The sequence below is a fragment of the Phaethon aethereus genome, assembly GCF_964289735.1.
Source record: "Phaethon aethereus genome assembly, chromosome: 1".
Classification (NCBI taxonomy): Eukaryota; Metazoa; Chordata; class Aves; order Phaethontiformes; family Phaethontidae; genus Phaethon; species Phaethon aethereus.
In genome coordinates, this window is record NC_138575.1 from 8,450,784 (window position 1) to 8,463,322 (window position 12,539).

Here is a 12,539-nt window from a genome sequence, read left to right on the forward strand (position 1 = left end):
TTTACACTGAACTCTGACAACAATATATTAAGGGGAAGAAAGCTGATACAGGCATCCTGTTAGTGTAGTAAACAAATACAAATATGGCATCAAAGAATTCTGGAAGTTGTATTACACTTTGTAAGGAAAATTAGCTCTATTCCTAGTGCAATTTTTTTCCTTTGTCTTCACCAAAGATTTCAGGAGTGATGTATATTCAGAGAAAGAGATTAAGCCACTTGAACACCCTGACGTGAAAACTTAAAATGGGTTATATTCAGTACACAAATTAAAAGCATTGTTACATTCTGTATCCTTAAATCCTGTGTATGGATACAATTATCTTACGTATTTCAAATGGGTAATGACCATTTCTACTATGAACCAGTCAGAATCACTAATTGCACATTCTGGGAAGTACTAAAGAAAGTTGGTTTCTAGCAGGGGCTGGATCACGACGCCAACTAGCAGATAACATACTCTAACACATACCTTTAAATAACGCTCGATGTTACTCATCAAAATGTCAATTTCTTCCTTCGACCACATCCCTTGCTTCCACTTATGGCCTGAAAATGGAAATGACAAACAAATTACTGAAGTGAAAATCAGCAAAACACCAACAAGAATGTCAGAAAAACATGAGCTTCATTATTGCAATTAACAAAGAAAAGACAGTAGTAATTTTAGCTACTTTAATGAGTTAATTTTAAACAGATGTTACTTCAGAACTGATAAAAAATCCTTAGTAACTGTCAACTGATGTTTAAATGTAAGTCAGGCCCCTCTTCAAAAATATCTATTTTTTCAAAACAGAACATGGATTCCTCTATGTGCTGTGAAGTCACATTTTCAGCCTTTCTCTTCAGCCACAACTAGAAAATTTCTATCTTTAAATTGACAACTGAAATTTCCATGCACTCAAATGATTCCAGAAGCTGGGACTTAAAATGTGACTCAAAGTATTACTTCAGGAATTGGCAAAACTGTAGGGTTCTCTTACATGCCTTATCACTCCCCAACAGGTGAGTAGTGCTACCTACTGTGAGTGCTCTTCATAGAGATAAGTGCTCTACCTAGTCTATTTTGACAAGCTGGTGCCTATTTCTCTTTTTTTTTTGCATTAGTAATAATGCCCAGTCGTCACAGTCAAGATAAAGACCAATGGCGAGTGTTTTATTTCCCAAATAAAAGTGGCCAACCAACAGAAAAAACATTATGTTTCATCTGTCAATGTCCTCAGTAACTACAATGCCAGTTAAGCTCTAAAAGCAAAACCAATCAACTTTTTTTCAGAGAGAAAATTTCAAACCTCAGGTCTATCAATAAAACATTAAAACATTCCTCCCCTAAATTTATATACAGATTCCTCTTTTTTCCTCTCATGCTCATACCATACTTAATATTAACCATCACTTCTAATTAAGATTATGCTGGTGACCCAGTTTACATACTGGTGTCTGCTGGCTACCTGCCCATCTCTGCTCAGAAAAATCAGGGTACTTCCTTCTCAGCCTGCTAATTACCAGAGCTGAGAGGCAGAACACACCAAAGAGACTGTTTACTCAAATCCAATTACAATGAAAAGTACAGGCATTATTACTAATTCTGTTAGAACTGATGAGAAAAAACTCTTCCTTTGTGCCGGATGGCTTCAATCTCTTCTTCCAAAGCTACAGAGACAGAACAATAATCTACTCCTGTAGCTGTGATTCACACCTGTATCCAAGCATCTGAACTGACTTAAAGGGATACTGCTACCCTTTACATGGAATAACCTTTAATACCCAACTATTTTAGGAAAGGAAGTATATTTCACACTTCATGTGTTTGCATATTCAGTGCCAAGATTGTAATAACCTGCCCATGGGTCCTCAAAGAAAGCAGTATCAGGTGGAGACTGATATAAAACGATGAGCTCAGGCAGCACATGTCAAACTCCTAGGTACTGTAAAAGGAGACACATACTGGGATTCCCCCTGAAGAGGAAGAGATCATTTGCTCTGTGAGAGAAAACCATTACTTTTTTCCCTAAAGTTTTCTAATAAAAAAGGGGGTTGCTTTGGACTGACTGAAAGATATTTTAATTCTTGTTTTTTCCCTACAAAAAGGTAAAGCCAGAATAAGAAAAACAGTGGAGAGATTGAAGAAATTTGAGACACGTGTCTTCATTTCACACTAAGTTGTTTCTCTAGGTTTAGGAAGGCACTGCCCCTGAAAAAAACCCGACAAAAACCCCTCTAAAGCTCAGCAACTACTTACATGACTGCACAGGTACATTCTGAAACGGAGGAATGCCAATGGGGTGGCAGTTTTAGGACTAGCAGTAATTATTTCAGTAGGTTCTGGTCTACATAATCCCTGTTCTTCCTGAAGCAACTCCATTCCAGAAACTTTAATACAAATCACAACAAGGTAGCCAGATTAATAAGCCCTACCCAGAGGAAGGTGTATTAGCCTGAGCATAGATTCATTTTTCCCTGGTATACCCACCTCTGACTGCAGCTTCCCATCTCCTGAACAGGCAGAAGCGCAAACGGAGCAAATGCAGCTGTGTGCTGACACACATTATCTACAGCAGTTCTCTACCACAGCCACTAGAATCACTGTCACCACTGCAAGCATGGCCCCTCTTCCTCTCCCAAGTCTATCAGGAGTGCCTTCTTTCATAAAATCATAGAATCTTTGGGTTGGAAGGGACCTTTAAAGGCCATCTAGTCTAACCCCACTGTAATGAGCAGGGACATCTTCAACTAGATCAGGTGGCTCAGAGCCCGTCCAACTTGACTTTGAATGTTCCAACTTTCTCCTTGCATACAAAGTAGAAGAGAGATGGTGAAGACTTAATGCATTAGATCTCTCCTCATTTTTAGAATCAGTCTTCTAAAATATCTTCACTAAAAGAGCCAGACCAGAGATTACTTTATGCAACCTGCAAAATGTTCTGAGACATTTGGGAATAGCTTACCTTTCTACAGCATGTGAGAACTGCATTTGAAATATCCTACCTTTATTTGTCAGAGAATCCTTATCCTCTTTGGTTGTGAACCAGGCTTGACTAACAGCTGACACTTCTTCATTGCCCATTGGGGAGATTTCATCGAGCTGTTCATTCTGAAGAATCTTGAAAAGACCAATAGGAAATAATCCAGTAAGATCTTCAGTTCTTTCTATCGTCTTGCATTTAACATGGAGGTATAAACTGAAGTAAAATGAAACCAACACACCTAGTTACCTTGCTGACTGCTCAGAAAGTGCCACTTTTTCAATATGGCATTAGAAATACATTCACCTTTCTTGAAACACCTGAGTAAGATTTAGCATCTTAACATATAGATGTTGTAAGAATTAATTAGATAGCATTCTTCATCCTCTTTAATGTACAGTGAATAGGAAGAGCCTCACTGGCTTTGGTGGAAAGAGGACTGTGTCCAGCATCTTCAATCTAGAACTTGTAAACATGGTATACCCACAATGAGAACTGTATGTAACTGTTAGGACTGGTGACGAGACAAAAGCATATTCAGGCCTGTTATAAAGCTTAATTTATAATCAAAGAATGACAGAAATGACAAATAAACTTGTCTTCTATGCAGATCACCACCGAGCAAGTAATTATCAGTGGAGGGTTACATCTATTACTGTTTACTGTATTACTCTTTGGGCAGGAATATATATATTATATAAAAATATATATTACATAAAATTATTATTTATATAATTTCACATGTAAAATTACTCAATTGCACTTTTACAGAACATTTTACAAATAAGATCCGTGCTCAAATATATTAGTTTCATACTGAAAATAATCTTATTCATTTAATAAGCCCCTCCTGCTATTTGTTACCCTTTTCATTTACATTTAAATAAAAATACACATAAAATATGTATATTTTGAAGTTTTACTGTACCTGAATCTGAGTAACAGTTCCTTCGTTAATCTCATCTTCCGCTACCTCAGTGGTAGCAGTCATGGTCACCTCAAAGCTCTGATCATTTTCTGAAACTTCAGAATGGATAATTAGTTCTATACCTTACTCCTGTAACATTTTTTTATGCATGCTACAGGTTTTGTAAGTTGCTGCCTTTGCACTGAAGGTTTTGAAGAGGCCTTATTTGGTATTTATTTGTTGATACACTAAAATCATCAAGATGATTATCAACTGTTCCTCTTCATAAAATTTAAATACGGGTTTTGAAACCTTCAGTTTTACACTTGACTATAACAAAGACCTAATGTGACACATATAAATAAGAGGTATTTGATTTGGTGCAAACATTTGGTACTGTATTAATGCTTCCTTTCCAGTCCCATCTTCAGTATTTTCCAATTACTAAAGGACAATGTTCAAATCTTTCGGCTGCATTCTTTTTCCCCAGTTTTCCTTCAATATGATAATGCCTTTACTTCTAAGGAGTTTCTAGGAAGTTCCACCAAATAAACAGCCACTCTAGGTATTGTAAATGGTATTTTAACTTGCTAGATCTGGTTTTGCCTCCCTTTGGGAGACTATACTGAACTGTCTAATATTCAATCAACTTTTTAAAGACTAATTCAGTACTCAGCCTACCTTCTGTACAACAATCTCTACCTTAAAAAGACCACACATCTCAATACTACAAAACATGGAAATACTAACTATACTGTTTGACCATTAAAAAAACCTAATCACTCTTTGCAGGAGGGGAGCATCTAGTTTGTTGTGCATTCACTTATCCTGCAACTTATTCAATGCACCTGTGCCTGCAGTCCTCTAGCTGTAAGGCAGGTTTATTTTGCCAGTACTATATAGATAACAATTCCTGCAAAACCATCCAAGGCTCAGAGATAAAGATGATACCTACTTCGGTATCTTTCTATTATCTTCTATTAATATACTTATATTAATAAAATTTGAAAATAAAACATGCAAAATATTCTACTGTGATCCAGAGAGTCCACTTCTAACCTTTACCAACAGAAACATTTGCTACAAGAGTATATAAACTTAAAAGAACTTACTTGGAACTGCAACAACAGAAATGCATGGAGTGGAATCATCGAGGCTTTGATCATCCTCTGATAAGCAAAGCCTCTTGTGTGGAGGTTCAGTGCTGTCTTCAGAGTCTACTTCATCAGTTTCTAACAACAAAAACATACAGAGGTTACTTTCTGTTAACAAAGAGGAGCTTTGGACCAAGTTCTGTTAACAAAGTGGACCAAAACAAAAGGTAGAAGCAAATGTGATAAGCTGGTTCAGTGCTTTACTACTGCCCAGGTCTGAGTTAAGCAGCAACAGTTTACATGCTTTTTTGAACAAACATTTTCTGTGAGATTTTCTTTGTAAATTCCATCCACAGTCCGTTACACACAAACCGCTTAAATCTACAGAAATTTGGGTACATGTTTAGTTCTAAGAACCCATTTCCACTGAAATAAATCAGACAGCTGTATCCTTGTTGGGCACGTATATACATAATTTTGTGATTTACACTTAATTTGATACTTCATGTATCTTTAAATTGAAACAGAATAAATCACAGCAGAGTAAGCAGAATCCAAGTAGCTCATAGAATTTGGGGGCAGGGAATATGATGGTTAGATCAATGAAAACATAAGAAAAAAATACTATGCAATACAATTCTATACCATTTTGAGGGCAATGAAGTATAAGGTTCCCTTCAGTGTCCTGAGTCAAAGTCACAGAGTTCACGGTTTCTACTGTCACTGTGTCAGACTCTTCTTCAACTGTGCTCATACTCAAACCTGAAAGAGCAATACACAGATTACTTTTCTGCAGTCAGACTGACACTTTGTCCATAATGCTGCTTCCTTTATCTCAAACAACCAGCATAAACTCCACAGAGAATGACAAATGTCTGTATGTTCTTTCACATAAACGATTCCACGTCTTAAGACATTCACCTGTCTTTACTTTTCCTGCATAGTTACACATCACACAGGGTAACATCAGAGTTTAAAAGCTACTTTTCCAGCTAAAAATAGTACCCAAACTCACTACTCAGAAGTATTTGCAATCTACTACTATTTTTTTTAAAAAAAGCACAGTCCTAGGCTATTACTTTTTCACATCTGATGTTTTTTTGTCCCACTAATATTTGCTCCACTGCTCATTTAATAATTTTACTATTATATAACCTAAAACCAGTCAGGACTGAGAAATATTTCTGTAGTGTCATACTACTCATAGGTGCACTATTTATAGATTATTACATTGCGAAGTTTTATTCTTCTTCCACGCATATAATTAACTTGTGAAGCTAGTATTTTTTCTTTACCACTGAAACAACATAAGCAACAGAAAAAATGGGTGCAGGCAATCATCAGTATAAAAAATTACTCAGATATTAACTAATAATAAGGTATCCAGGATAAGCAGTATACACTGAAGTCAGTGAACCAGGGCAATACAAAGTGCTTCTGATAATGTCATTTCCACTAAAATTACTACAAAGAAACACAAAACTTGTAAGAATGTCAATGTAAACTAGCACTAATTTTGAAATTAAACAAAACCCCACAAAAAAGTTCTAATCCACTAAATACAAAGAAATGTAACCTTTTCTGCAGAAGCTAAATAAAATCACATCTATAATATCCAGAAGCTTTCCAATGATCTTATCAGTTTTGTGCACCTGGTTTGGTCACTGTCTTTTGGCAGAGCTCTGTAAAAAGAAAATATCACCTATTTCTCCTTGAAGTGCTCAGTCCTTTTTATGCGTTTTCTCAGATGTCAACAACAGAAAAAGTTACTTGCAACTGTTATTCTAAAGCCAAAATACCGTTATCAACAATTTTAATTTACGCTGTTAAAAAAATTGACTACAGCTTTAAATAATTAAAAAAAAAAAAAATCACAATTACATTACAAAGCTTCCATGTATCAGACAGGGATGCCCATATATAAGGTGAATTTACTACCTGGATTTTAAATCCCCTGTATAATGTTAACAATACTGCTTCCGCAAGGAATGATTTAATTTTTAATCAGAAAACATGTTCTTTGGTATTGAAGATTCCCAAGAGCAGTGTCTTCTTGGAAGGATAAAAGCACCGTCAGTCTTTCAATAAAAGTACTTATCATCTCTCAAGCTTGATGAAGATTTGGCACATCTTTAAGCACATGTAGTGACTGATTCCTAGAAAGAAGTGATATTACCCTTCTGAACATGTCAAAAATTTCAGATACAGTTGACATTTTAAATCAGGAGTTCTCAAATTTACTTTCATATCTACCAGCAGCAACAGCTCCTTGCCACATGCAAGTGTAGGAGGCAGTAACTTCCTTGGGATTCATCTGCTGCTGAGTTTTACAACCTCTACCCTATCCTTTACTAGAAGTGATGGTACAGCTGATCTGTACAGCTATAGTATTGATTTTTAAAAACCAAAAGAAGCATTCTTAACTCTAAAAAGTGAAGAAAGAAATCCAAAGTGTTATAGCTAAATTAGCAGACTGTAACTTGTTAACTGTTTTGAGTTATTCATTTAACTTTTTGGGAGTGGACAAAGTGGATAATTCTGGACGACCAAAATAGATAGATAGATTCTCTTTTTCATGTTCAATATGTACTTTCTGAATAACTTTTACTACAGGGAATGCTGTAGCAAAAATTTCCAAGGTTACTTGAAATGCAACGGAGGATTCTTCCTTAATTATATGTGGACAGTGAAAACATAAATTTTTCTATAATCAGCTGAAAGCACCTATTTTTCTTCCTACCACTATAAAGGCTTGAAAGACAGATTTATTTTTATAAAACACATACTTTGTGTATAAAATCATGTACTTCACCTAAAACTGATCTAGAAGCAGCAGAAACTATAGCACCATTCACGACAGAAGACAATCCCTTCTTTTTATTCAAAAAATACTGAAAAGTGAATACAGAGATAGCAAAGCTGGGCCGTTCTTTCATCAGTTACTCAGGATTTGCTGAGAATCAAAGAACACATTTATAGCATTAGGCTCCCAAGGCAAAAACAGAGAATAATTAGAGTTGTCCATTTGCATTCTCTCCCTTGCTGGTTTCCCATGTTAGACGAGAAAAGGATACAGCATGGAAGGGGTCCATACATCCAAGCCTGACATTTCCATCAAAGGTGGGGAGGAAGGTACACCAGGTTCAATAGCTGCTACCCTAACACATCCATACAAAGAGCTGTAACAGACCTAAATCTAACAGCAGCACTGATTCTTCTAATCAAGTTAGACATCCACATTTGCCTGCTTGAGCTCCCAGGTACTTGAAAACTGTGCACAGCACATTGTTCAAGGAACTGTGATTTCCTAGGAAGCACTCCTCAATTCCTAGACTGAGCAGGGTTTTACAACTTTTTGCCAATCTCCCAAGAATGGTTTATCCCAACAGTAAGTGCAGGCTTTCCAGAAAAAATTATAATGGTCTGAGTCAGATACTTGAGATTTAGCATATCTCAAGTTTTTTGAGTAAAGGTACTAATCTTTATTATAAGCCTTGATAAAAACTTAAGAAAAACCAAATCCTTGATTTGACTGGAAAAGTTCCTATCAACTTTAATGGATGTGGCCTTGGACCTCAACTGAAAGCTGACTGTAAGAACACAAGGAGTCAAGTCAAAGTCAAATGCAGATTTTGGACATTATTTTTTATTCATTAGACTACACAAACACAAGAAAACTGAATACAAAACAAACCAACCTGTTCTTTTGAGATACACTTACACGAGGACAGGAGCGCTAACCCATGAAGACATGAATTGGTGACTGAAAAGAAAAAAAATCTTGAGTAACTGCAGTGGTTCTTCTGTGTGAATAGGAAACAATCTCCAGATTGTATAAAATCACTGCTTTACACTTAAATAATGACAGAACTACCACGTACGCTGAAGACACATCACATATGAAGGGATCCCATAGAGTTTACAGTGAGCTCAGTGGAGAAAGCACAGTGATGCTGCAGGAGACAACGCCCTCTGACGCAGGCTTCCTTGATACCGGCTGCACGGACACTCTACTTGCCCGATGTCCTTGATTTATCACGGGATGACAGCCAAAGCCATGCTAAACAATGCCACACCACCGCAGAGGTCTTTCAGCATGCACCATGCGAATTCTGTTTAATAAAGACACCTGCAAATCCACTACACATTCACTCTTGAAAAAGTTAAATACAAAGTTAATGACAGCCAATGTTTCTTAATTTGTGAGAATTACGACATGAGTACTCTCTTCACCTCCAAAGTATCACCTTCTTTGCATAACTTCACTAAGTAAGCTTTTGAAAATGCATTCCTTTCTATTTAAAACAAAAAGCGTGCTTTAATTTTAAATGCATGACCTAAGACTTTTCTTTAATCCTTGATTCAAACACATCCTTTACAGAGATACCCATCTACTACCCCCACTAATATTTTGTTCTGAAGGAGGGTGTTAGCTTGTGGGGGAGGTGAACTCTGTTGCATGCACATACACTAACAGCGTGGATACATATTACAAAATGCAGCGAAGACAGCATAATCTTAAATTTCTAAGATAGCACCTTAGAAATGAGTGTAAATTTAATACGCATTTTTTGCCTTGTTAGAGTTTTGGGTGTATTTACCAAACCCAACATTTTTAAGAGTCACGTTACAATTTTAAATAAGTTTCAACATGCAACCAAACAGATAGAAAAATATTTTGCCTACAAGAATCACTTAATATGTAATTCCAATATAAATTTTCCACTAAAGCCACAAAATACAGCAGTTCTTATTTATTTGGGAACATGCAGCAGATTTAGGCAGAGAAAAACCCTGCAGAGCTGATTTTATACCAAGCTATTGAGGCATTTAACCGGAACAATGACATGGGATGCACTGGGATTTCAAGGCATTCGTTCCAGAGTAACACAAAGGAAACACAGTCATTACAGGACCTCACACACCTCATCTTTAAGGAAGCCTGAATGTTTAGTATATTCCATACCACAGCTCTTACACAATCAATACTTACAATATATAATCAAGAGTTGTTACTATTCAACTAGTGCCAATTCTCTTATGCTATTATCCACCAAAAAACCTTTCCTCCAGACCAAACGGGTTCCACTCAACTCTAACCCCCACCCCCCCCAAAACTGTCTTTAACAGCTACAACAATGGGTGTAAGATGGGACCAAACCAGACTGATACCAAACAGAAGGACCCAAAGACCTGAGTTTGAGACACACAAAGATTTATTAAAACTTTATCAGCATGAGATTACAGTCCTTTAGGAACAGTTACATTCTACTCATCAGTGGCATTTAAAGAAGCGGTCCATCACAGAAACGGAATATATGGGAGACACAATGGGACAAACTGTTCTCATTTGCATCAATTCAAATTTGGCAGAACTCCATGAGTTCTAGCCTACCCATTGATATTTTAATAAAAAGCACTGAGCATGCCTTAGATGTCACATAGGAGGGGAAAAAAAAACCCTAAGTTGTAGCTCTTTCAAAAGAAAAACCACAGAAAGTTGTAAGTTTTCTTTTTCAGTAATAGAAAATGGCTCTCAGGCACAAAGTTATGGATAAAAATCTTGATAAGTATGATATGTAGTAAAATAAATATTCTTTTTCTTTCATGTAAATCCAGTTTCACTCTAAGCATTCCAGTAACTTCTTCACCTTCATAAACAACAGGCAGAAATTCAGCATGCAATAAAATATGAAAAGTTTATCGTTATCCTAACTGTACAAGGCATAAGATTGATAAGCAAAGCCTGTTGCTTTCTGATGGACAGATGAGCACAGAATTAATGCTCATAAATAAGGGACTATTAGAAAATGCAAAATACAGTACAGACACATGTAGGTCTTTGCCTTTTTGACACCTTTTATAATTTTGACTGGTTAAGCCAAAAAATCAGTATTTTCAGGCATCCTACTTAGGGAGTTTTAATTAATATTCAACCTTTTTAGTAAGTCATAAAACATCATCTAGCAAGTTTCACTAAGCCTCTGGAAAACAAGTATGACGTTGTTGCCATTATTATATTCATGTGGATTGATGGAAATCAGAATTTGAACAAGATATGTCCATCTCATTGCAAAGGCTACACCTCTTGGCTTTGCAAAGGGAATTTAACTATGCTGTCAAGAAGCCAACTTGCATCTACGGCCAGAGCAGCGCTGGCAAACTAAAAGCATTTTCTAGATTACTTCAACACATAACTTACAATGGCCAGGTGAAGCTGAACAATGATAACTCTCTGTGAATAAATGCATACAGGTACTATCTGTCAGCAAATGAGGCAGCTAGTAGAAGTGTAATACGTTTCACCATGCCCAAGTGCACAACCAAGAATAAAGAGATCTCAACAAGAAAAAAAAAAGGGGGGGGGGGAGGAAGAGGGGAGGGAAGGGCTTGTCTGACCGGAATCCTTTATTTTGGCAAAACAGAGAGCATAACTCTAGTGCAAAAAAGCCTGGTACCGCTTTTAGATAAAACCCCTCGTCTTGGTAGACTTATGCATTTCAGACTCCACTTAAAAATAAAGCCCCAAGCAACCACAAAGCACAACTCTCGCTGAAAAAAAAGAGATTATGAAACAAAACAGACAAAAGCCACAAGCTTAGGATACCCCAACCGCAGACCCAGTGAGTGGAAATCGGGATATCGAAATGCGTTCATGCAGGTGGCCTTTTATTACAGACATCAATGTAAGGGGAAAGGAGTTTAAAACAGAAACAGCAAACAAACAAAAAAAAACCCGCACGCCGCCCTTCCCTTCCCCTGTCCCCCCAAAGGAGCTGCAGTTTGGTAGTTTCCAAATTTTCCCCTATTTTGCCACCGCCCCCCCCCGCTTTCCCAAATTTCTTTCTGCGCGGCGCTCCCGACGCCCGGCAGCACCCCGGGAAACCGGGGAGCAGCCGACCACGGCCCGCATAGAAAGCCGGCGGGAAACAGCGGCCCAGCCAGCCCTGCCCCAGCCCCCGGCACAGCCCCCGGGGCGGAGGCAGCGCCCCGCGGGCGGCGGCTCCGCGCCTCAGGGCCCGCCTCAGCCGCCCGCTGCCCCCCGGCCGCCAGCGCCGCCATTTGGTCCCGGGACGGCGCCGCCATTTTCCCGTCCTCTCGGCGGGCGGCGGCACTAGCCGAGACCGCTGTGCCAGATCCGCTGCCAGCCCAACCCGGCCCGACTCAGCCCAGTCTGTCCGCAGCTGAGGCGTGTAGCCGGACATGGCCGCCTCCCACTCCCCGATCCCCTCAGCCTGCCCCGCGCCGCCGCCGCCGCTGCTCGGCCGCTCCCGGCCCTGTCAGCCCGCAGGCCCCCGTGCACTTACTTCCTGTTTTGGGTCCGGGCACTTGAGAAACCAGGATGGAGACTCCCAAGTACCAGGATGGAGGCGCCGAGCGGCAGCGAGCGACGAGTGGGGGAGGCGGAGGCAGCGGCGGGGCAAGGCGCAGGCAGCCCGCGAGCCCGCCGGAAGGGCCCGCCGCCCGCCCTCCCGTCGCTTCCGCCCCGCCGCGGCGCCACAAAGCGCACGGCGCTGGCTCCGCCGCGGCTGTGGTGCCACAAAGCGCACGGCGCCTTTCCGCTTCTGACTGC

At 39.1% G+C, this 12,539-nt stretch overlaps 1 protein-coding gene across 1 annotated transcript in view; it reads right to left on the reverse strand.

Annotated features, from left to right (window-relative positions):
- DMTF1 (cyclin D binding myb like transcription factor 1) overlaps positions 1-12,328 on the reverse strand; it is a gene marked incomplete at its 3' end in the record, with an annotated part of 29,387 nt that extends 17,059 nt beyond the window's left edge. Inside the window, exons 1-6 of the mRNA XM_082014253.1 lie at positions 12,274-12,328; positions 5,612-5,728; positions 4,985-5,104; positions 3,894-3,988; positions 2,988-3,102; positions 472-548 (exon numbers count right to left, since the gene is read on the reverse strand). Coding sequence (XP_081870379.1) covers positions 472-548; positions 2,988-3,102; positions 3,894-3,988; positions 4,985-5,104; positions 5,612-5,720 — 516 coding nt within the window. The 5' untranslated portion in view covers positions 5,721-5,728; positions 12,274-12,328. The remainder of the gene's footprint in view (positions 1-471; positions 549-2,987; positions 3,103-3,893; positions 3,989-4,984; positions 5,105-5,611; positions 5,729-12,273) is intronic.
- Between the last annotated feature and the right edge of the window lie 211 nt (positions 12,329-12,539).